Source organism: Sus scrofa, chromosome 9 (genome assembly GCF_054392235.1).
Source record: "Sus scrofa isolate SSC_HxYL_T2T_F1_AM1 chromosome 9, Sscrofa_HxYL_maternal_Yorkshire_Landrace_v2.0, whole genome shotgun sequence".
NCBI lineage: Eukaryota > Metazoa > Chordata > Mammalia > Artiodactyla > Suidae > Sus > Sus scrofa.
In genome coordinates, this window is record NC_139391.1 from 139,513,583 (window position 1) to 139,538,640 (window position 25,058).

At 54.6% G+C, this 25,058-nt stretch overlaps 1 protein-coding gene across 2 annotated transcripts in view; it reads left to right on the forward strand.

Moving 5' to 3' along the window:
- The window catches only part of PLXNA2 (plexin A2), a 212,273-nt gene that overhangs the window by 148,315 nt on the left and 38,900 nt on the right, over positions 1 to 25,058 (forward strand). For both annotated transcript variants that reach the window (XR_014816621.1, XM_021063894.2), the window contains exons 10-12: positions 6,477 to 6,677; positions 8,338 to 8,434; positions 12,090 to 12,280. Coding sequence is in view for 1 of the 2 variants with exons in the window: in XM_021063894.2 (XP_020919553.2) it covers positions 6,477 to 6,677; positions 8,338 to 8,434; positions 12,090 to 12,280 (489 nt within the window). In the remaining variant the exon portion in view is untranslated. The remainder of the gene's footprint in view (positions 1 to 6,476; positions 6,678 to 8,337; positions 8,435 to 12,089; positions 12,281 to 25,058) is intronic.

Below are 25,058 nucleotides of genomic sequence, written 5' to 3' on the forward strand. Positions count from 1 at the left end.
GTGGGGGGGGAGTCGAGAGCCAGACAAGAAGGAGCAGCTGCTCCCTTTTCCCCAAGCGGCTGGTCTCCCTTTGGGCAAGGAGAAAGCCGAAAGCCCGGCCCGGCAGGAGCCACCAGCCGGAGGAGGGCAGCAGGTGTCAGGGGGAGGCCGGGCCGAGGCCCAGAGAACTAATTGCCATTTTGCCGCCTCCCTCAGGCCCTTGAGAAATCACTGGCACACGGGTCCCTCTCAGCCACGGGTGACAAGAATGCCAGAGAACTGGGCCCAGGAGAAGCTGTCACCGCCCCAAGTCAGGACTCAGTTAACTCCGAAAGAGCCCTGGGGGAGAGCCAGCGGCTCCCCCATGTCCCTTTTCATTCCCTCTCCTCAATGTCTGTGCCTTGGGGTGAGAGAGCTGCTTTCGTCTGTCACCTCCTCCCTTGGCCCTGCTCGTGGGCACTGGCCGGTGGGGCCCCAGGGATGGGAGGGAGGGAGGCCCAGGTGAGAGGGGCCCAGAGGCCACATGGCTCAGGAAAAGGAAAGAGGGGACGGGGTCCCAGGAGGTGGCCTGAAGCAGGCCCCTTGCCCGCCGGCAGCTCCCAGGCCCTGCTCTGCCCTGTTCAAACTCTGCTTCTGGGGAGTCCCGCTCCTGAAAACATGGGGAACAGCAGACATGCACGTGTTTGGCCTGAGCGAGGTCCCCTCCCCTGTTGGGAATCCTGCCTGATGTCGTCAGGTGACCTGGGGACTGGAAATCCCTTGGGTGCCACTTTGGGGTTCCTGGAACCTCTCTCTTACTCTTCCAGTGAGTCCCCCCGCCAGTTTTGAATCAAAATTTACATCTCTCCGCCTCCTGGAAAGGATGTCTCACTGAACAGGCTCCCCTGAGGTGTGGGTAGCACACATTTGCCTCTCTCTCCCGTGTGACGGGGAGCTCTCGGAGGCTGCGGGAGGGGGACCAGCAGCCTCACTTGGGAACTTGTTAGAAATTCAAATTCTTGGGCCTCATCCCAGATTAAGGCTGAAGATTGAGAACCCCTGACATATGGCATCTCAATTGATTCTCGCAGCAGACCTGCAGTTTCACATAATTCATATTTGACAGATGTAGTAACCAAGATGCTAAGAATTTAGGTTTTTTGGCCCCAAGCTACAGAGAATGCAGGCATCCAAAAAGGCTGCATACAGGATATGCTTTCTCTAAAAAATCAGGGCTGATTAGCTCGTCTGTCTCCACAGCCGCCGCCACACTTGGGGGCCTGAGCTTAACCCGGTCCTGCGCCATTGGTCCAGGGTTCAGGGTGTGAAGGGACCCACACAAATCCATCCCCACAGGGGGAGAACCTTCCCATGGGGGAGGAGTCAGAAGTGCCACTTCCAGATGCAAAGGCGGCCAGCACAGGAGGTAAATCTGCCTCCTTCATTCCGGAGAGCTGATGGACCAGTTCTGCACGAGGTCCCAGGAACGAAGGAAACCGCTGTGCTAGTGAACGCAATTCAAAATGTAAAAATAAGGCGATCCCATCTTGGCTCAGCAGAGATGGGTCTGACTAGGGTCCATGAGGATGCAGGTTTGATCCCTGGCCTTGCTCAGTGGGTCGAGGATCAGGCGTTGCCATGGGCTGTGGTGTAGGTCACAGACACAGCTTGGATCTGGCACTGCTATGGCTGTGGTGTAGGGCAGCGGCTACGGCTCTGACTGGACCCCTAGCCTGGAAACCTCTATGTGCCATGGGTGCAGCCCTAAAAAGACAGAAAAAAAAATTAGTAGTTAACATTTACTGAGAGCTTATTATTATGTATGCAACATTATGCATATATATGTACATTTTATCTCCTTTAATCTTAACTACTCTATGAAATAGATTCCATTATTTATACATGCATCAACTGAGATTTGGCTAAGTTCAACAGTTTCCCTAAGATCGTCACATATACGCAGAAGTCTTGACCGCGTGTTCCCGAGCCAATGCTGATTAAGTGGAAGAAAGTCTTCCGATGCGTTCGCGGACGCATGTGAGACCCACGTCGTAAACTGTTCTCGTGGTTATTCCAGCTTCTGACCCCTCCCAGCAGACCTTCAGGGCCTCTTGCCAGCGGCCTGCGATTATCAGGTGTTACTGGCCCCATTTTCTAGATGAGGAAGCTGAGCTGCAATTGAACCATCCTTTAAGCTCTTTGCCGCTAATGAGCAGGCCTTTCCCCCACTCAGAGCACAGCAGATTCCTGATGCGACCTCAGAGTGCTCTGCCTCCCTGGGTCGGATCAAGCTGCGACAAGGGGTTTGCAAGCGGGTGTGCGCGAGAGGGTGTATGGCTTTCAGCTTTAAACGCTCATCTCCCTCCATGGCTAAACCAGGCCTAGTGAGATGTCGATACATAAATATCTCCTTTACGCCCCGTCCCGTGGGAAAGATAGAACCAAATAAATCCGATTAGCTTCCCAGGATGCCGGCTGCTCTCTCTCTTTGAAGTCCAGTGGGTGAAGATAATGTCATTTCCACGTGGGAGAAGTCGTTTCAGAGGGTTGAAGGGTCCCCAGCGCTAAAAGCCGGTGAAGCACAGCTGTGCGGAGGGGGCCACGCGGCCTGAAGGCCACACGAAGGGCTGCTGTGCCCAGGCCCCCCCCCGCCAGCTTCCTGTGGCCGAGTCTCCTCCTCCCCACCCCACCTCTCCCCTGGGACGCGCCCAAACAGGACCTTAGCCCGGTTGCTGCTAAGGAGGGGAGCCGCTGTCCCTTGACCTGGAGACAGGGAGGAGGAAGAGGACCTACAGGGGTCATTCAGGAGACTGCTGGGGATCTGTTTTTGGTTTTGTTTTTTTGTCTTTTTGTCCTCCTTTTTTTTTTTTTTTTTTTTTTTTTTTTAGGGCCCGCCGGCAGCATATGGAGGTTCCCAGGCTAGGGGTCGAATCAGAGCTGCAGCTGCTGGCCTACACCACAACCACAGCCACACAGGATCCAAACCATGTCTGCCACCTGCACCAGAGCTCACGGCAACGCCGGATCCTTAACCCGCCGAGCAAGGCCAGGGGTCGAATCCAGAACCTCAGCGTTCCTAGTTGGATTCGTTTCCCCTGCGCCATGACGGGAACTCCCCAGTTTTGTTTGTTTTGTTTTGTTTTGTTTTCTTATTTTGGCTGTCCCTTGGCCTGTGGCGATCCCTCAGCCAGGGATCAGATCTGAGCTGCAGTCACAACCCAAGCCATAGCTGTGGCAGTGCTGGATCCTTCTTAACCCACTGTGCCCAGCCAGGGATTGAACAAGGGCGCCAGCACTCCCAAGACGCCTCTTGACCCCATTCACGCCACAGCAGGAGCTCTGCCATAGGTATTTTAAATGTGTTCACAGCGGTCTTAACATTCTGCCAAAAAAGCACAGCATGGTTATCTGCCCTCTTATTCTTAGGACAGTGTGTGTGTGTGCGTGTGCGTGCGTGCATGCACGTGCCCGCTCGTGTGTCCATACACACAGAAGCAAACAGGTTAGAAGTGGCCTTTTGTATCTAACGAAACCCATGGCTTTCCTCAAGCCCCAGAGGTTCTGAAGTTCCAACAGCTTGGCCGCGTTCAGGCTGCTGGGTCTCCTGCACCTGCCTTCAGCCTTCACCACCGCCACTGGCACCCAAGACTCACTGCTCTCTCATCAGATAGTGACCAGACCATCCCACAGCCTAAAGGGTCCGATATTCCCCTGTTTCCTAGATAGAGAGCAGGTACCTGGGCACCAACCACGTCCTTCCTCTGCCCTCGGGAGTGGAAAGAAGGGACTACCTGGTCTGACCGGAGAGAAGCAGCCAGAAACCAAGCAGAGCCTAGAACCCGTTTGTTCTGGCATCTGGAAAGCCCCCTCATCACCATCCTTCCCTTTCGTCCCAAAAGGTCTGACGCAGCAGATCGTGGGAATTTTTTCTGAAATTTTAGAATCTCTTTTAAAAGCACATAAAAGCATCATGGAGTCTACTTCCGAATTCCGCAGCTTCCAGGATGGACCAGAGAGTCCAGTCCAAAAGATGAGGGTATGGCAGTGTGTGGGTGTGTATTTGTGTGTGTGTCTGTATACACACACGTTCATATATGTTTTTGTCCCAGATAAAGGGATTCTGCGATCTTGTACTCATCCAAGACCTCACACTCCCAAAAGCGTATCTTGAAGAGTCTGCTGATGAAAGCTGAATTTGTTCTCCGGGCTCCTTAGAGATGAAAAAACAAATGGTCATCATTTACACTAGAGCAACTCATTCTGAGCCTGAAAGTCTACTCTTCTCTCTCCTTCACTCTCTTACAGGCACACACACGCACACACACCCCTCATTATGCATCAGCCTGCTTTCTAGTCTAAATTAAAATTCTAGTTTATTAGACTCAATAGGGATTTTTTAGCCACTAACCAGAAGTAGTATCTTCTTTTCGATAGGCTGTCTGGGTTTCCCTAACGTCGTGTTCATTTTTTTCTTGGCTGTAAATATACGAAAGACTCCGTCGAGTGTGCCCACAGGGAGTGAAAGTAAAGGCACAGTAAAGAGCAAGTTTATGAGTTGGCAGCTTGAATGACTGGCTTCCAAACAGGGACCCATCTGTTCGGGGATCGCCTGTGGTCCTGTCTCTTGTGGAACCTTTGCCTGCTTGATGCTGTCACATGCAGCCACCAAGGGATGGCACTGTGGCCCCCGAAATTCCGCCAGGCCCGCCTCGATAGGTTTCTATGGGAAGTTTCCCCTGGACCAGCTCTTCCTAAAGCCTCAGGATTCCTTAATAGGTATGGACATGCCAATTTGGTAGTCCTGTGACCTTGTCCAACCCTGGCTTTGGGAATCAAACTCCTGAAATCCAGAAGGCAGGGCTTTTACCCTCATCTCTAAGAAAGCTGGAGCCAAAAGGAACATTCGAGAGATCATTTTACCTCTTATTTTCTTAATTTCCATTTGCCCTCCCACAAGCAATGACCATGTGTCCACTGCATGCTGGGAACGGGGATAAAGCTGGCGATGAGGAGGAGAATAAGGCACAGCCTGATTCTCGAGGCCCCCACCAGTCAGGAAGACAAGTCACCAAGCACCTGCTGTCCTGGGGGCCCAAGGCCACCGCGGGGCAGCACCAGGAACCAGTTCTGAGAGCCAGTGCAGGGAAGGAGCCAGGCACAGCCGCACAAAGAAGGAGCTGCAGAGCTGAGGTCAAAGGCTAACTAAGATGTCATCAGCTAAAAAGAGGCTGAGCCAGGGGCGAGGGCAAAGACTGGGCCTGAGGGGCGAGTATTTCTGGTGGCGGGAGAAGCATCTCCAAAGGAAGCTTGACGAGTGAGGGAGAGGCCGCTCGGGACTGATCTCCACTTCTCCGTGGTAGGGCTGGACCACCATGCACAGGAGTCACAGGGAAGAGGGAGCCTGGGCTCAGCTCCTGAAGGGCTGGCTCTGAGGCCCGCAGCCTGAGCCCACACTGAGCCAGAAGCCCAGCGGCCGAGGCCGTCCATTGTTCACCATTCCTGTGGCACCAAAGGCTTCTTTCTTACCGGGATCACCTCTGCATTAGGAGAGGGACCATGTGTCGGCATGGTGGTGGCACACCTCGGGCAAGTGCAGCCTCCTGTCCCCCACCTCCGTGCTCAGTGCCCGTAGTGCCCTCTGCAGGTTAGCACGGTATCAGCGCCCACACCTCCCCAGACACTTGATTCCAGTGAGAACCACGATGCCAGCAGGGGGAGGGGACAAGGAAAGAGGCACCTCCTTCAAGCCCTTCCCCGGGCCATCCCTGGGGACAGGGAACGTTGGCTCCTGGAGGAGGCTGTGCTGCGCCTCCCGTCCTCACTGCCAGAGGCCCCGGGGCTGTGTCTTCCCAGGAGAAGGAGCAAGTGGGCCGGGGGTGGAGCAGGGGGCGCTGGTCATCTGACCTCTGGGGGAGATGCAGCATCTAGAACTGCAGTCTGGTCTCCTCTCTCCCTGCCTCTCCATCGCCGTCCTTCCCACAGCCCCTCCTGCCAGGCTTTTCTTTTCTCTGTTTTGTTTTCTAAAGCAACACGGTCTTCACGCAGGGCCCGGTAGTGAAATGAGATAAAAGCCAGAGCAAGTGTTTACAGCGTTGCTGGGGGGCTGGATCCACCTCCCGGAAAGGCCCCACTCAGCCGCGCTGGGAAGCCGGAGCGGACGATAACAGGCTGCCCCGGAGCAGCCAGGACCTGTGGAGTTGGGGGGGCGGATGAACCCCCCAGGCGGGGGACATGGGTGCGTAGAGCCTGTTTCATCCCCTGTCACAGCCTGCCACACCGGGGCTTGAAGATTAATTCCTAAATTGTCACCCGTGCACCAGCCACAGGACCCCTTGTGGGACGGGGAGGACAATATCAAACCCGGGAGCTGAGAGATTTCATTTTCCCTGTGGACGCCACATCCCGGGAAAGAGGTGCAGCCTGATAGGCGGGGTGCAGGAGGGCCTGTGCCCTGCCCAGGCTCGGGGGGTAGGAGGGTGTGAGCCAGCACAGACAGAGGCTCTCTGCTTGTTCCCCAGGACTGTCCCCAGCTGATACCCACGGACGAGGTCCTGATACCAGTGGGGGAAGTGAAGCCCATCACCCTCAAGGCTCGAAACTTGCCGCAGCCTCAGTCGGGCCAGCGAGGCTACGAGTGCGTCCTCAACATCCAGGGGGCCGTCCACCGGGTCCCTGCCCTGCGTTTCAACAGCTCCAGCGTCCAGTGCCAGAACAGCTCGGTAAGGAGACGTGCCCGGGCCTGACCTGCCCCCACGTCCAGAACCTTCTGGGTCCACAGGACACGTCCCCAGGACAGAGGAGCATGCCGACACTCGGGGGGCTGAGGGGGGTGGAGGGGGTGGGGGGCTGAGAGCTGGGCGCCCCCCTTTCTGAGTGGAAAGCGTACCTCTTGGCCTTTGGCGACACTTCAGCCAACACCGGCCAACTTGATGGCAAACCCGGTCCCCATTCAGGGTGGTGTGTTGGCTGGAGGGCGGGTGCCCCTGGGGAGGAAGCCTGCAGAAGAGAGCGGGGAAGAACAGTGGCAGGAGGGGCAGGGGGAAGCAAGGGGGAGGAGACCTTGAACTTCAAGAGCAACAAGGGTTAAAGCCATGGCCAAGGCCAGACAGGAAGCGCAGGTGTTTAATTATACTACTGGCCCGGAGAAGATCTTTGCCTCTGCCAGCCACAGCTCCCTGTCTGTGGCTGGGGGCGGGGGGTCAGGGGGAGCTGGGGGGAGGGAGGATGTGACAGAGGTGCTGAGGGAAGGTAATTCGCCTGGGAGAGATAAAGAGAATCTGGGCCTCTTATCAGGGAGCTGTCAGATGCCCAGGTCACGGCGCTTGATAGAATTTGTAATCGGTGGAAGGCTGCCAAGCACGGGGGTGGGATGAGAAAGCAACGGAGCTCAACGAAGAAAGGACAGCGGCAGGAAGGGCCGGGGCAGGCAGGCTGACAGCCACGGGCCCTGAGAGCCAAGCGCCAGGCCGGGCAGGCCCCAGGGAGGGGACCCCCAGGGGTCTCTGACAGCAGCACATGGCCTGGGCCACCAGGTGGGTGGCTTCTGACGCCTCTGAGAGCTCGCGTGGGATCAGCGTGGAAGAGAGCCCACTCCTGGTCACCGCTGGGCACCTGAAATGGGAGGGGGGGACCAGCTCCACGGCCAGAAAGCTCTGGACACTTTCCCTAGTGGGGACTGTCAACCACAGTAAAGCTCACATGTGGTACCGGCCACCAACCGAGGCACTGCTGTTTGTTGGCCCCGCGCTGTGCTCAGGGCTCCGCGGAGTTTACAGAGCGGTCCGTGGACTTTCTGGAGAGTCTAGGCTTGCAGGTGAAAAGCTGCAGAGTAGCTCCTGGGGAGGGCTGAGTTAAAGACAGAAACGCCAAGGGACCAAGAGGTTGGGGGGGGGGTCTGGGGGGGTGGCAGAGAAGACACCTGGGGCTGGTGAGTCTGAGCTAGACTCAAAGAGTAAAAGCTGGGCTGACGGAGGGAGGCTGGCAGGAGGGGGCATCCACTGGGAGACATGAACGGGATAGACACGTGGAGGGGCTGGGCGGGTGTGCTCAGAGACAGGCGCGTCCACGATTTCTGGAGGAGAGCAGTGCAAGTGCAGGTTAGACGGTTGCACTTAGCTTGAATTATAGAAGGCGTTAAATGCCCACTAAGGGGCTTGAGCTGGATCCTGTTGGCATTAGCGATTGGGAATCAGGGGGAAGGCACCCGAGCGATACTTCGAACGGTGCACGGGGTCCGCATTTCTCCCTCTGCTCCTCTCTCAGCCCAGAGGGAACCAGAGTCCCTGGTTTCTTTCCTGGTCCCCTGAGATGCCAGCAGCCGCCCCACCGCCGTGATGGAAAGCCTCACGGGCGCGCGTGCCTCTGCCCCTCTCCCCACAGTACCAGTATGACGGGATGGACATCAGCAACCTGGCCGTGGACTTCGCGGTGGTGTGGAATGGCAATTTCATCATCGACAACCCTCAGGACCTGAAAGGTAAGCAGCTACTTCCGGGTGGAGTTTTGATCTTTCCGCGACCCCAGGAAAGACTGGGGCTGGAGGGATCAGAGCCAGCCGGCCCCTGTGCCATGAATAATGCACTCCCTCTGTCAGCGGAGCTCTTCAGAGGATCCTAAAGCAACACTTGGCGCCATCAAAGGAGTCCTGTTGGGAACCCTGTTTTATTACAACCAGAGCATCCGCAGGGCGGCTGCCGGCTCGTTGCGTTCTTCTTTGGCTCCCGGAGACTTTGAAGTGTCTTTGCCGCTGGACCAGGACAGCAGCAGGCAGGAGTGTCCTGCCAGTTCCCCTGGAAATGGAGATATTCTTTTTAGTCAGGTTCTAGTGCCCCTTTCCTTGGCCTCCGCCACTGCACCACGAAGGTCTACAAGGCTGCTCTCCTGGTCCAGGGGCAGGCGAGAGGGACCAGTGTGCCGACCCGAGGGCACTGCTGCTGCCAGGAAGCTCAGGCAGGAGCTGGGCTGACCCCTGTGAGGCCACCTCATGCATCCACGTCCTGCAAACCCAGGTGGAGGTCCTCCCGGGTGCCCTCTCTTGAGCCTCCTCCGGGCTCCCCAGAATGACAGCAGCGGCCCCGTGAGATGAGCGCTCACTCTGGCACGGCTCTCCCTAAGCGATCTGATGTCCTTTTCCTCATCATCACAGCAATGCCGCAGGATGTACTGGTCTTATTCCCATGTTATAGCCAAGGAAACGGAGACCCAAAGGAAGTCAGAGGTGGACCAAGAGCGTTCGCCTTGGCAACATACACTAAACCTGGAAGGATGCAGAGATCAGCACGGCCCCGCACCAAGGAGGACACAAACTCACAGAGCCTGCCGTGTTTTTACGACGAGGACAGCACAGTGTAACTTACATGCGCACTCTTAAAAAAAAAAAGCCAGGAGTTTCCGTTGCGGCTCAGCAGGTTAAGGCCCCAGCTAGTGTTTGTGAGGATGCGGGTTCGATCCCTGGCCTCATTTAGTGGGCTAAGGACCCCACTTTGCCACACAATGTGGCGTAGTTCACAGATACAGCTCTGATCTGGCATTGCTGTGGCTGTGGGGTAGGCCGGCAGCTGCAGCTCCAGTTAGATTCCCCAGCCTGGGAACCTCCATATGCTGCAGGTGCAGCCCTAAAAAGACACCCCCCCCACCAAAAAAAGTCTAACTCACAGACCCAGAGGAGAAAAGACCCTCCTCCCGGGGGCTCAGGCCACTGGGAGATACGAAACCTCCTCCCCCAGAACCCCTTTCTAACTCACAGACCCAGAGGAACTGGGAGGAGGGAATAAAGAGAGGTTGGCAAAAGGGTACAAATTCCAGCTATAAGATGAAGAAAGTCTGGGAGTCTGATGGATAGCGTGGTGATTTCAGTTGATGGCACTGTATTATATAACTGGCATTTGCTAGGAGGGGCAAGCTTAAAAGTTCTAAGTGTGTGTGTGTGGCGAGGGTAAGAGATGTGGTAATTAACTAGATGGGAGGAAGCTTTTCACTCTTTGCATGTGCATCAGTTCATCACAGTGTAAGTTTAAATAGTGTACATTTTTTTGACAATTGTATCTCACTGAAGCCGAGAAAAGGAAGAAATGGACCAAGCGGTGAATAGTCATAGCCAGGATTTGAACCAAGGCTGTCCGGTTTGGGAGAAAGCATGCTCACCCATCACGATCCCTCCTCCCTGGGGCTCAGGCCACTGGGAGATATCAAACCTCCTCCCTCAGAACCCCATTCTTCCACCATGAGCCACTTTGCACCACATCTCAAGTAGCTGGCGTTGTCCCAAGCCTCTCCTTCAGCCTGCGGGTCACCCCGTGGGCACAGAGAGGGACCAAGGCCATGGTAGGACCTGCAAGGGCTTCAGCATCTCTTCTAGATTCAGCTGTCCTGTCCCCGAGGCTGCCTTGAAAATTGATGCTGCTTTAGGCTGGGGGCTTTTTTTCGATTGCTCACTCCTAGCCAGGCCAAATTTTTTCAGTGCTGAGAAATAGACATTTCCCCTGCTGAGGATCTGGGCTCAGTTCCCAGAGGTTGCTTTTGCACCTGGAGCTTAGAGAAAAAAGGGCCACATCCAAGCTGTTGCATCAGAACCCTTCCTTGTGACGCCCAGCAGTTTTTAAGCAGCTCCCTGAGGGCACGGTCTGCAGCATCTCAGCACTCACCTCCCACCCAGACCCAGCTGTTCCTGGAGTCACGCATCACACCGTGTGCCCCGGCGCTTAAGGACTCGGATTCCAGAATCCAGCAGACGGGGGTTTGAGTCCTGACTCTTTGAACGCAGACTAAGTACTGCTTCTCTACATCCCAGGCTCTTTGCCTGGGAAGTGGGAGAAAGAATGTCAGCCTTTCAGGGTTGTCTCGAAGATCGAATGGAAATTCCATGTGGACCGTCTGTGCATATTCATAAACGCACAGCGTGGACTTGTCCGCTTTCAGATCCCCATGTCCTGCCCTCTGCCGTAAGCAGTCATGGGTGTGAGGGGACCTCTGTGTAGTCCCTGCAGCTGGGACTGAGGGATGCTGGGCAGAGGAATCGGATGAGGACTCCTGGGAGAATTTAGATAGTCCTGCCCTTGGGCATGCACGCTGCCCAAGCCTGAGAGTTATGTCTGCCTTATGTCTGCTTGACCAGAAGCATTGAAAAATGACTTTCTAAGTATTCTGCCTCTGGAGAATTCCACTGGGCACTGTGACTTCAAACCCAGCAGGCAACAACCAAGCCTCGGGCTCACACAACACAGTTCTGCCCATGTGGGGCAGTTTGGCCTCGCTCAGGCTTCTAAGTCGGTAAGAGACAGTCAAAGCCAAAGCATCTGCAGACTCCAAAAGCCACCTGTTCAGGGCCCAGTTGGTCGTGTCTGGGGACATCCTTTCCATCCCCAGGGCTGTGAACACGACGGTGTCAACCCCCCTCCCTTATCAGTTCTGCCTCCACTGTGCCAGGCACCTGGCCTTTCCTGAAGCCCCCGAGGGTGCTCCTCCCAGGCCCCACCCCCACCCCCAGTCCCTCTCTCCTCTGGGGAACCTGCATCCCAGCAGCAGAGCGCGTTGCAAGTGCAGAATCCCAGCATGGGGCGCTGACCTTGGTAAATGCCAGGAGCCGTTACATCTCTCTTTGAGCTTCATTTTGCCCGAAAGGGGGGAACCTCAGGTCTTGCTTCTTTCGGTGAGAACCGTCAGCGAGAGGAAGCGAGGCAGCAGCTTAAGAATGTAGTCTGGGTTCAAAGAAAAGCTAATAGGCATCCGGAGAACGTTAGGTGTGTTATAGGCGCCGTGCTGAGCACGGAACATGCACCATCTCGTTCCAACTTCGCAGAAAACGGCGATCTTGCCCATGTTGTCAGGTCAGGTCCTGATGTCGCCAAGACGTCCAATTCCTGGTCACGTGGCTAGGAAGTGGTGAGGCCACGACGAAAGCCCCGATGCCATTTCATCTAGCGCCAGAACTCTTCAATAATAATCTTTTCCGTAATGCCTCGAAACGACTGCTGAGAGGCTCCGTTTCATTCCCCATCAATTATCCGTGCGAGGATAGCAATGAGCCTCGGTGTGATCCGCGGGTTGGGGGGTCCCTATCGCGCCCGCGGGAAGAGGGTAAAGGGAGAGAGGGCCTCCCCGCCCCATCCGTGACTGCGCCGCTCTCTCTGCAGTTCATCTCTACAAGTGCGCGGCCCAGCGGGAGAGCTGCGGCCTCTGCCTGAAGGCTGACCGCAAGTTTGAGTGTGGCTGGTGCAGCGACGAGCGCAGGTGCACCCTCCAGCAGCACTGTAGCAGCGCCTCCAGCCCCTGGCTTGACTGGTCCAGCCACAACGTGAAGTGCTCCAATCCCCAGATCACTGAGGTGAGTCCCCCAAGTTCCCAGAGCAGGACAGGATGGCCAGAAGGTGACCCCTCCCCCCGGGGGGCGGGGGCAGTGGGAGTTGGGCCTTTGTGCAAGAATTCCTGGCGTGGAGTGAATTCAGTGTGGAGGTGTGCAGAGCGTCTCATGGGTTTCTCCACGGCCTGTGCCCACGTGTATGGGACAAGTGTATGGGACAAGTGTCCTCATGCCTGTGCACGGGCGTGTGTGCACGCTGTGTGCCTGTGCACACGGGGCAGGCAGAGCCAGCCCAGCCTCCCTGCCAGGCCGGCTGAGCCAGATGGGGATGAAAAATTGGCCGAGTGGTGGGTGAGCCTTTCAGAAAACAGGTTTAGCTTTTCTCAGCAGAAATGTGCTTTCAGGAGCTGCAATTAGCTCGGAGTTGCAGAGTTGAAAATGGAAGGAGAAGGTGCAGGCAGGCGCCGCATTAGCCACTGTGCCGTGTCGTTCCCCCAGTTTACTCTCTGTCCCAATTTGTTCATGCATTTTAATGGAAAGAAACAGGTAATTAATTATCCTGGAAAAAAAGATGATGTTTCCTGAATCGTAAATTGCAAAGGGCGATGAATAGATGATGCCAATGACTCTGCAGCTGCCTGGGGTTCAAATGGCGGGGAGAGAAATCCTCGTATTTAACTTGTGCTGCTTAAGGGCTGATCGCTCGTCACCGCTCCCTGTTCACCGACCGACTGTCGCTTGTGCTTCGAAACTAATGGCGCGATTCCTTAAGGCCACTAGGAATGTCATCCAGGGCAGGGGCCACGGCGGTCTGCAGGGAAGCAGGCGGGGTGTTCCTTTTCTGCCTCTTCCCTGAGCAGACCCATCGTCCATCCTCGCCTCCTGGCCAAAGCAAGCCCACTCTGGTTCTCAAGATGTCACAGAGTGTGGGGGAAACGTCTAAAAAGAAAAGCCCCCAGACCGCATGCGTGTTGTTAGCCTCCAGACGGGTCATTTGGAGAGGGAGCAAATATCCGTCTAGGGTTTCATTTGATCCTCATGAACCCATGAGAAGGAAACCTGCTCACGCCCATTTTACAGATGAAGAAACCAGAAAGTTACCCACGTTCACGCCCCGCGGTCAAGGGGCAGGGCCCATGTGTCAGCTTGGATAGATTTAATAGATTTAATGACAAAGCCGTTTTTAAAGTCTCTATGATCTGCCCATGTAAAATCAAACAAGAGGCAGGGCCTCCCTCCCTTTGCATCCAAGCTTCCTAGTGGCGAGGGACCAGAGAGACGCCATCCATCCGCATGCCGGCTCTCCCAGCGACCGCGCATGGCTGCAGGAGAGCATCTCCCGCCCGCCGCTCTTCATTCACCCTGCTCGGAAGATGTTAGAAGGGTGTAGACACTGCCCCTCAAAGACTGGGCTTCTTCAGTCCTTTTTGTCTCGCTGGTGGCTGGCGATGCTGCTCCTGACCCTCTCCCGCGTCTCATCTCACCAGGAAGGTGTTTGCTGCGCCAGCCTCTGCCTAAGACGGCCAGCCCCCCGAGCAGCCCGGGGCTCCGTGCCTTCTCCTCGATTCTAGTGATTTCTAGTAACGGCTGGCCTGAGCACCTGCTCTGTTCTGTAATTCTTCTTGATGCTGCATTTGTCTGTCTCCCTGTCTCTGTACCTGTGGTCAGGGGAGCTTTAATCAGGCAGAGATTTGCTTCCATAGGCCCCTCTCTCACCTCCACCAACCCTGGCTGCTGCCCCAGCCCGGGCTTCTCCCTGCCTGGAGGGGGGGGCCCAGCCCAGCCCAACCCAAAGGCAAACTTCTCCCTGGGAAATCTCTGCTTCCGCCACCCCTGCTCCCTGACCGAGGACTGACAGGTTGCTCGTTCACAAAGGACACCCAGGCTACACAATGCTAATTAACCCCCTGAGGTAATTAGGCTGTAATTGATTTTCCCAGTGTACAGAGCAGCAGGAGCTAGAGGCTCCGAGCAGTGGGGTCTCCCATTGGTGCTTTTCCTGTAGAAGCGGTGCCACAGGACAGGACACGTGGGCGGGAGGATCCTGGGCTGGAAGGTTTTATTCACTTTCATGCTGCACCTCCCACCCCCAGCCTATCCTCCACTCCTTGCAAAAGCCATTTTTTATTTTTTTAACTTTCACTTTTGAAATAATTTCAGACTTATAAAAAGGTACAAAAATAGTACAAAGAAGTTTCATATACCCTTCACCCAGATTCTCCAAAATTAACATCTTACATAACCACAGTACAATTATCAAAATCAGGAAATTAATGTTGCTAGAACAAGTGCCATCCCATACACGTGTCTAATTCACACTTGCCAGTTGTCCTGCCGATATCCTATTTCTGGGCCAGGATCCGATCCAGGAGCACATGTGCCGTTTCATCATCACGTCTCTCCCATAGTCTAATGCTCCCTCTTTTTCGTCCATGACCTTGACATGGATGAAGAGCACAGGGCCGTTATTTTGCAGGACATCCCAAGATTTGGATTTGGCTGATGTTCCCTCATGATTAAATTAAGGGACTCTGAAAAGTGCGTAGGGCCCAGGAGTTAACTTGATTTGGCTCCAACGGCCACATCTGGGGCAATGTAAGCAAGACAAGAAATAATTATACTAATGGACTATAAGAGAATAAAATAAGAATCTAGATTCTGATATAAACAAATAAACAATTAATGCAAGAGAGGACGCTCCTCTTAATACTAGCATTCTAACTCCTAAATGTAGAAAGACTCAGGCAAATAGAAAATCACCATTTGGCACAATTCATGGTCATAATTATTTCAGGCAAGGATGGCTGAGGATTGTTAGAACTACTGAATGAATGTGTGATGAGAAGCAGAGTATTTATATAGCCTTAAGCTATATTATACTATATATATATTAATTCCAACCAGAAAAATAATACAGGGTACTTTCATAAACCCTTTGTAGCGAAGAAACCTAGCAGACAGTGGTTCAGCGGTTAAGGTACCTTAACCAAGTAATAAAGTTAACACCCTTAGTTCTGGGCAGAATCAACCTCAGCCATCTCTCTGTAGGATGCGCTGGGAAGGGCACGAGCCCATTTCTAGGGCATTTGTTACTGAAAATCTGTAAATTGTTAAAAGCAACTTCAGCGCATTCTCCTTACCTCAGCTCTTGGCTTACTTCAGCTCCATGTTGGCATAGATCTTTTCTTAATCATTGGGATTCTGTAAGTTTTTACACATACGTGCCTCTTGTCTCTAGCCCTATGTTTTTTTCAAAATGTGTGCCAACCTCCCTCCCCAGGGCATGCCCAGGTATAAACAGAAGTCATTGACAGCAAAGATCCTTCCCAGGGAGAAGAAGGAGGGCTTCTCTGATGACCCCTGATGGCTGCCGGGAGAGACAGAATGTCCAATGCTGGAAATAAGTGGGCACTGAAATGGGGCTGTCCTGCCTGCGGGCAGGAAAATCAGTGAGATGCCCTCGAAGGAGTTCTACTTTAGGAAGAGGCGTGAGCTCAAGCCCAGCGGGATGAACAGCTGTGTTCTCCCTTAACCCCTCCTTACCCACCTGTCTCCATGGCAACCAAGCCCTCCCCTAGAGACTCATCTCTTATGGCAGCAGCTCCATGTAGGACAAGTCTTACAGCCGATTGAATTTCCCAGTTGGCATCAGCTTCGGGTTAGGACCCCCTCAGGACTCACCGTCTGCTCCTCCTCAGCCAGCCCTTGGCTTGATAATGACGCTGTCCCCCATGGGAGGCCTCCCAGGCTGCTCCCATTCCAGCTGTCATCTCGGGCGTCTGTGCACGTGTCACCTGTTCAACCCTGCAAACAGGAGACGTGCAGAGGTTTGGAGAGCCTATGAGATGCCGGGCTGTGGCCACATTTCTGTTCTTCCCGGCACGTGCTTCAGGACCTGCTGGGGACGATGCGAGAGCCACACCCCCGCAAGGAAGGAAACCCCAAGAAGCTGTGAGTGGGCAGCGTCCAGCAGAGAGGGAAAGAGATGGAAGGCGTCCTTGGGAAGAGAAATGTAGGAAGGGCTGAGGGGCTTCGGAGCCCCCGTGGCAGAGGTGTCCACTCAAAGAGACTATTGGTCGCTAGCGCTGCCGTCATAAAGCTCCGCATACCGGGCGGTGGTTTAAACAATAGAAATTTACTTTCTCACGGTTTGGAAGCCAGAAGTCTGACACCCAGGTGTCAGCAGGTGGGCTTCTTCTCAGGCCGTGAGGAAACTGTTCCATGCCGCCTTTTTCTCTTGGTTCCCGGTGGTTCGTGGCCATCTGCAGCCTTGGCTTGTAGGAAGATGCCTTCCTCAGCCTTCATGTCCACTTAGTGCTCACCCTGTGTGTGTGTGTGTGTGTGTGTGTGTCTCTAGTTTTTTGTTTGTTTGTTTTGGCACACCCATGGCACATGGGAGTTCCCAGGCTGGGGTTCAAACCTGCACCACAGCTACAGCAACAACAGCCCCTTAACCCACTGCACGCAGGGGAGCTTCCTCCAATTTTTTTTTTTTTTGCCTTTTTTTTTTTTAGGGCCACACTTATGGCATATGGAAGTTCCCAGGCTAGGGTAGGGGTTGAATCAGAGCTGCAACTGCCAGCCTACACCACAGCCACAGCAATACAGGACCTGAGCCTCATCTGTGACCTATACCACAGCTCACAGCAATGCTGGATCCTTAACCCACTGAGTGAGCCTGGGGATGGAACCTGTGTCCTCATGGATCCTAGTTGGGTTTCTTACCACTGAGCAACAACCAGAGCTCAGAATTTTTAAAAAATGAGACTCTCAGACATACACATTCAGTTGGGGCCCATACTAAGGCACTAATGACTCCATTTTAACTTGAGACCCTATCTCTGGAGTTCCCACTGTGGCTGCAGTGAGTTAAGGATCCAGTGTTGCCACAGCTGTGGCACAGGTCGCAGCCACATCTTGGATTCATTCTCTGGCCCAGAAACTTCCATATATCACAGATGTGGCCAAAAACGGGGGGGGGGAACCCTATCTTCCAAAAAGGTCTTATTCTGAGGTAATGGTAGTTAGGGATTCAACATACGAATTTTTGTGAGAGATAAAAACCCAGACCCCTAACAACATTCTGAGCAAAAGGAGGAGATGCCGTAGCTCTAAGCAACTGATTCATCCAGTAAATACTCATGTAACACGCGACCACTCCATGCCATGCACAGGGCTCGGGTTGGAAGTTGTCACACGGATAAATTAGTCTTGGGTAGGAAGGAAGGGGATGCAGCCAGCCTATCCCTGAACATTGGCCACCCGGAAGAGGCTGGAAACTACCTACTTTGCAGGCTGCTCTGCTTCTTCCAAAGGCCCTCAGACTGGGACTTCTGACCTATACCCCTTGCAGCTGTCTCCTATTTGCAAAAGGGACCACAGGAACCCAAGTTTGCACACCTAATGAGGACACCAACCTCAGGCTAAGGGAAGGAACAGATAACTCCCTCTTAGTTCTGGGAGCCGCAACAATAATAGCTTTTCTTTAAACGAGATGCTACGATGTGCCAGAACTCATGTATTCTGCATACCTACTCCTCCTTACAATTCTGCAAGATGGCTGTAATTATCTTCATTTAAGAGCTGGGGAAACAGTGCTCGGGGGAGTAAATAATTTGCCCAATGTCGCGCATCTGGTTAGTGGCAAAACAAATTGGAAACTAGGACCTTCTGACTCCAGAATGCAGACTTGCCCCACCACTTGAGGCCGCTTCTCTAGATCAGAGGGATGGAGAAGGAGTCCCTGGCTATGCTTTCGCACCTCACCCCACCCCCCAAAACCTCCATGCCCAGGATCTGAGTCCTCTTGGGAGGTCTGAGGCGATGCCAGACAAACTGGGAACATCGGCTACTCTTTTAAGTCTTGAAATAACCTCTCCCTGTCTTCCTAAACAGAATCAGGTCCACACATATGCTTATGGGGGGGGGAGAAAAAATAGAAAAGCATTTAGGGGTGCTTTTAAGCTTAAGGTGCTCCCTTTTTGCTTCTCCAGGGCAGGGGTAACTTTAATTAGGTGTGTTTCTTAGAGCTACCAGACTCCACTTGATTGGTTTCTGCGTGTGTCTACCAATGGGTTGATGGTTACAGTGAAAGTTACTCTGGTGATACTGCCTTTGCAAGCATCTCAGCCTGGTGGGAGAGCCCAGAGGGTGGGGCCCAGGTGGTTCATGCCTGCAGGTGAGAACGGAGAGCAGGGTGAAGTTAAGGACAAGAGGCTTTGGGCATGCGAGGAACGAAGGCCCAGTGTTGGGGTTCTCGAGGCGTGACCAGGAACCTACACTATTTGGGTACCAAGGAATGCTCCTGTGTGTTTCCAAAGTCACAGGCCATGCTGCCCGGTAAGGCCACGCGGATGCCAGGCCCTAGGTATTCTGGTTTTACAGTTATCGTTCCGTTACCACCTCGTAGCTTTTACTGCCATTTGTCAACCTCATTAACTTCCCCACACCTCACTAGTCCAAGGTTAGGGAATTGTCTTAACGTCATCAGAGTACATGTAACTGGGAAAGAAAACCAGGAGTAGAAAACCGCCAGCATGGCCTCCAACACTAAGCCTCAATGACTGTTGATACAGCAGTGATTTGAGAAGATCTGTCCCTCTCGCTTCCTCCTGCTCTTTACTTGCTCAAGTATTTTTCCCTTTTCTTTTCTTTTTTGGGTTGCACCTGTGGCACATGACATTCCCAGGCTAGGGGATGAATCAGAGCTGCATCTGAAGCCTACACCACAGCCACAGCAGCAGCAGATCAGAGCTGCATCTGTGGCAACCTACACCGAAGCTTGCAGCAACGCTGGATCCTTAACCCACTGAGCAAGGCCAGGGATGGAACCAGCATCCTCACAGACTCTATGTCGGGTTTCTTAATCTGCTGAGCCACAACAGGAACTCCACCCAAATATTCTATTCTACTTTATTTTATTATTATTATTTTGTCTTTTTAGCATCACACCTGCAGCATATGGAGGTTCCCAGGCTAGGGGTCAAATAGGAGCTATAGCTGCTGGCCTACACCACAGCCACAGCCATGCCAGATCTAAGCCATGCCTGCAACCTACACCACAGCTCACAGCAACGCCGGACCCTTAACCCACTGAGCGAGGCCAGGAATCGAACCTGCATCCTCATGGATACTAGTGAGATTTATTTCCGCTGCGCCACAACAGAAACTCCGACACCAAATATTTTAAAGTAGATTCTTTTTTCCCCCTGGGTTCTCTCAGATCAAATGCATTTGTGAAACTGGGGAGCTGGATACTTAACAAGTATTTATCTCTAAGGCTGCACTGAATCTCAGCAGGAAAGGCCAGGAGCCACCTGCCCAGAGCCAGGGCGACTCGCTGCAGAGTTCTCAACAAATAAATAAATAAGTCAGCCAGCTTTCCTGAGAAACAAGTCGGCCCTGTGATCTCCCGTTCATTTATTTGCAGGCCTCATTAATATAACATCACTGCAGCAAACAGCTAACGGGGGATGGTGTCAGGGTGAATAATGGAGTTACTCTGCTGAGATAACAATTAGGTTGTAAACGAACTCTCAGCGAAGACAGAGCCAGCAAGGATCCCTGCTGGCTGGGAGAGCTGGTGTCCCGATGCCATAGATTCCTGCCGAGCTCGTCAGCTGGGCTCTAGCCTACCGTGACGCCTGTGCACACCCACGTGCACACACCTGCACACCCACGTGCGCACGCGCACGCGCACAGACACACACACAGAAAGTTGGAAAGAATGTGATAATTTGCCATCTTCACCCGGCATCCAGGTGTCTTTGGGAGCCAGGTTGGGATCAAAATTTGCAGGCCTAAAGTTGGCACCACTGCCCTCTAAAGTCAGGAAAACCTTTCGCTGCAGGGAAGGAGTCAGTGGATTAGTCAGGAGAGGATTAGCTGTCTGCACACCCACAACTGTCCGCACTGGCCTGTCCTGGTTACCCGGCTGCTCGGGGCAGAAGTGTCCTGACCCCAGGCTCAGACACAGGAGCTTTTCTCACAGAGCGTGACTGTCATTTAGGGGTGCTCTTCCTGCGGCCACGCCTCCGGGGCCCCCTCCCCCTCCTCGGCTGCTCCAGGAGGCTCTGACCTTAGTCTCTCTCATCTCCCCCTAAGAACACCGTCCAGGGCCCTGACAGCCCTGCTGGAGACTGGCAAGAGTGGCACAGGCCAGTCAGAGAGACAGGCAACGCCACTGGGCCATCTCCACACTCCCCTCTCCGCCCCTGTCCTGCGCCCCACCAAGAACCATACCAGAGGACCCAGCCGCCTAGGATGCTTGTGAAAACGAAGCCCCCTTTCCCTGGACCTCAGCTAGCCCGGCTTTTGCCCAGATGTCTTAATCATGAAACAGTAATGAGAAAAATAACAGCTACTGTTCACTGAATGCTTCCGGCACCTAGCGCTGCTGACTTAGCGCCTGCGTACAGTTATCTCGTGCAGACCCCTCCACAGCTCGTATGAGGTGCACGCTGGTATCCTTAGCCCATTTGACAGATGAGGAGACCGAGGCACCGTGGGGGGCCATACCTTCTTAAAGTCACACAGCTAGTAAGTCAGGCCTCAGCCACCTGACTCTAGAACCCACGTGTCAGACCCACAGGGCACCCTTCATCTTTCTCTGGCTTAGATGAGCAGAACGCTCGGTCCGCGGGGCTGGGGGAGGGACGGTGTGGGCACCCAGCCCTCCATCAAGCCTGCTGCGGAGACGGGACGCGAGCCAGTGGTCCCTACTCCCAGCACATCCGGGGAGACTGGAACACACAGGGAGAGGTGATACAGGAGTGAGGCGGCAGGGAGAGTGGACCATCGTGGGGCGGGGCCAGAGAGGAGAGGGGACGGACGCTGAGAAGCTCAGAGAGATCGTGGTCCAGCAGAGCCAAGTCCAGAGCGTCTTGGAAAAGCAGAATGGCCTTAGTTAGCTGCGGGACCCCCGCAGGGGGACCTATGGGAAGGCTGGGGCATGAGCTCTCATGGCTAATGGCTAGGGGCTCCCCTGACGCAGGCGGATGGTAACTCAGGCAGTGAGGCGTGGAGGCTGAAGGCGCGGGCTGGACAGACCCGGCTGGGCTCTGCCCCGCTCTGCGTAACTGGAACAAGTTCCTTAGCCTCGCTGGGAGGCGATTACCCGATGTGAAAAGGGAACAATCATAGTACCACCCTCGGAGCTTGGTGGGAGCCTGACGTGGGCTAAAGTACGCAAAGCCTTAGGCCCAGTTCCTGGCTCCTATAAGTTCTTAAAAAAAAATGTTGCCATCATGATCAGAATCTTCAATAACCTGGAGCCAATGCCTGCTGCTGTCTTTTGTCCACCACATCCATCAGGCAGGAGGTATCAGCAGAGGATGACAGGGGCTCCAGGATGGGAGCCAGGCTTTGGGGGGCTCCCACCCCGAGGATCTTCTCCTCTGACCCCTTAACTGCCTCCCCCGTGGGAGGCCCTGACTCTGTCCCTCCAAGGCTTTTGCCTAAGTCCAGGAACGGCTCCCCAGGCTGCCCAGCCCCTGGGCCTCCAGCACCTCCGCCCTGCTCCCCGCAGCCCCTCGAGCTCCCCAGCTGTAATTAATGGCTGCATCTGCCTCGCCCTTAGGCGGCTCCGTGGCACAGTTCCCTCCAAACTGTTCAATTAGCGGCTGCGAGAATCAGGGTGAGTGCAGCATCACGGCGGCTGTTTTCCAGGTCACGGCACCCCCGGTGGAAAACAAACACGACACAATCAGGCAGGAATACAGATTTGGCTGGGGTGCTCAGGCGTGAGGCAGGCTCGGTGGGGCTGTGCTTCTAGCAGGTGTGGTCTGAGGAGCTGGGGGAGTGGCTCCCCAAATCCAGGGTGCCGGGTGGCTTTGAGAGGACCCAGCAGGAGACAGGGGTCTCATGGTTAGTCCCCGGCGCTCAGCCCATGCCAACCTTATCCCGCATCCTACTGGCCTGTGCACCCAGGCCTCAGGGGAGCAGATGAGGGCCACATCCGGATCAGGACCAGCTACTTTTGTCCCGGCCTGGTCCGTGACTGCTTCTAGGGCAGGATTTAGGGCTGCTGGACTGAGCCCTCTGCCCGAAGGTGTTTCCCACATTTTCCTTCTGGACCTGCAAAGAGACAAGTGTTTAATAGCTACACTCAGTTAAAAAGCCAATACTCTTGGGAGTTCCCTGGTGATCTAGCGGTTAGGGCTCTGCTTTCACCTCTGCCGCCTGGGTTCAGTCCCTGATCTGGGAACTAAGACCTACTGTGCATGCGCATGCACAAAATCCAATTGCTTAAGGCAATAAAACAAAATAATAACACAGCTCAAGGAGGTCCCATTAAGATGCAAGTAAAGCTTTCTTTAGGGAGGAGACGATAGCAGGTGAGAGATGCGTAAAATGGGGAAGGACCTCTCGGGAGTTAAAGACGCCCATAGAAGAGAGAGATGAGGGCTCACCCAGGCCAGCCCGGCTGATGGCCTGTGAGACACGCTAAAGAAAGCCATCGGCACAAGCCCCCTGCTGCACAACCGCAGGCCTGGGCTTAAGCCACGAGTCTGCTGTGGTCCTTACACTCTCAGAGGATGCCTGGCTATCCGAGCGGCCACAGAAAAGCATCCGACATGATCAAAAGGCCTGGCAAACAAGATCTTCTGACAAAAGGCTGACAGAATTGCAGAAGCGGGGACCAGGGGCGACGCAATTGCCACCTTCAGTATCTGAAAGATGTTGGAGAGATGTTGGAAAGATGTTCAGTCCTCCATTCAGTGAGGAGTCGCAGCAGAAACTGGCTTACGGTGACGTAGGAGTGTCTGGAGAAAGAACGTCTTGATGCTTCTGATGGGGAAACACCACGTGGCTGCCGAGCAGCACGGGTGCCTCCGTTCTTCCAGGGGTCATTCAAGAACCTGGTTATACTAGGATCGGCTGGTCACCAGCGTTTCCCAGGAGCAGGGAAGTGCAGCTATTTCCTGCCAGCGGCTCCGTCCCGGGCAGTGTGCTAAGGATTAGGTTACTGAGCCAAAGGGAGGGGGTCCCTGTCCCAAGATCATCATTGTCTCACTGAGGAAAGATGCAGTTGCAGTCGCTGCCGCCTTGGGGGCGTTCACCAGTGGCGGTGGGGTGTAGGGGAAAGGGCTGCTGAGTCTGCCTGGGGCGCAGAGAAAGCCTCACTGAGGAGCGTCTTTTAGCAGAGCCTTGCAGGAGGGGTAGGCATTTGTCACTGTCACACTTGACCTTGACCAGTGTGCATGGACTTTAGAACCTAAGGGGACCCCGCGCGTCCCCCAGGACCATGCATACCACATGAGAGAGCAGAGCCCAAGCTCGGGGAGGGGCCACATGGGGGAGTCAGCACGGAACGTGGTGACCCCCGCACCCCCACTCAGCGAACTGCTTCTGGGCTCTTCTCTCCCTCATCCCCTGCTTCTGGCTCTCCCTTCTGAGGTCCCCAGGGGAGAATTCAGATGGATTTCTGCTCTGTCGTATGATACACGTTGAAAAACTTGGGGCTGGGATTAGTCAACATCTAAGGATTTTCCCAGCTGATTTCACAGGTTTGTCAGCTCCCCTCCCCCTCCCTCCACACCCCCGCTACACGCTCTCTCTCTCTCACACACACACTCACTCACACTCACACTGACACTCTCACACGCATCCCAGACTGTCAAAGCCCTCGCTTGCCGGGCATCTCCTTCAGAATTACTTTCCTGAAGGAATTCGCGAAGTTCATGATGAATTGCCGCGCCCCCCAGAATGGCTAAGAGCTGGAGGAGGAGAAGGGGAGGAAGGGCAGGAGGGAGAATGAGGCAGAGCAGCGTCCTCCCAAGTTTCGTCTGGGCGAGGATGATGTCCGGCTCAGAACATACTTCCGTGCGGGGCCCGGAACCCACCCAAGCCCAGGCCATGCGCCGGCCCTCGGGGCCGCTCCCTGGCCCGGCGCAGGCTCCCTCCAGTCAGCCCAGGAGCTAGCTCCTCCACGCTGGCTCAGCCACCTCCTATAGGGTAGGATTCGCCACCCAGGAGGCCTCCTTCCCGACACACAGGAAGATCCCATCCCCATCTCTAAGCTCCCTCCAACTCCACCCTCCGGTGTTTTTGTGATCTAGGAGGGCGCAGGTGCAGGGGGGGTGGGGTGGGGGGAGATGCCAGGAAGGAAATCATCAATCGTCAGGACCTGTTCGAAACCACTGTGCCATCAGGGACTTTCCAAATGGGTCTTACCTCACCTCCACAACACCCCTGGGAGGCAAGCCTTGCTGTCTGTTTTCTGATAAGGACCCCGAGATTGAAGGCAACACAGCTCCTAAGTGTCAGAGCTGGGATCTCGAATTCAAATCTATCTCCCCCCCGCCCCCGCCCCCGTCTTCCTGCTGCCGACACTGCCCGAGCATTAGAAGGTCTCTCTTCCAAATCCTGGAGTGATCGGCGGCCCAGAGGGCATCTGAGAGTGGACTCTGAGCCACGTGGATCTGGCGGCCACCTGGGGTACCGTGGTCCCCCTTTGTCAGTGGGGGAGTTGACATCCTCCTACTCTGCCCTTTCCCCCCACCTCCTCGGGAGGTTAGCCCTCCCCCACCATCACCCCACCACTTCTTGCAGCTCTGGAAGGCCTTCCCTGGAGTTCTGCAAGCAGCATCCTCATCCTAGAACTCCACCACTTGCCTCTTTATAGACCCAGCTTGGAAAGACCAGACTTGGCTCCAAGGAAACTGAGCTCTATGGGTGCCACACGGGGTGTCTGCATTCGGACACTGCTTTGAAGAGAGAGCCTTGGGGGCAGACCCCAGAATGGAGTGAGCCAGGATCTTGAAAAATCCCATTCACTCCCTTTCTGAAGAATAAATTCTTT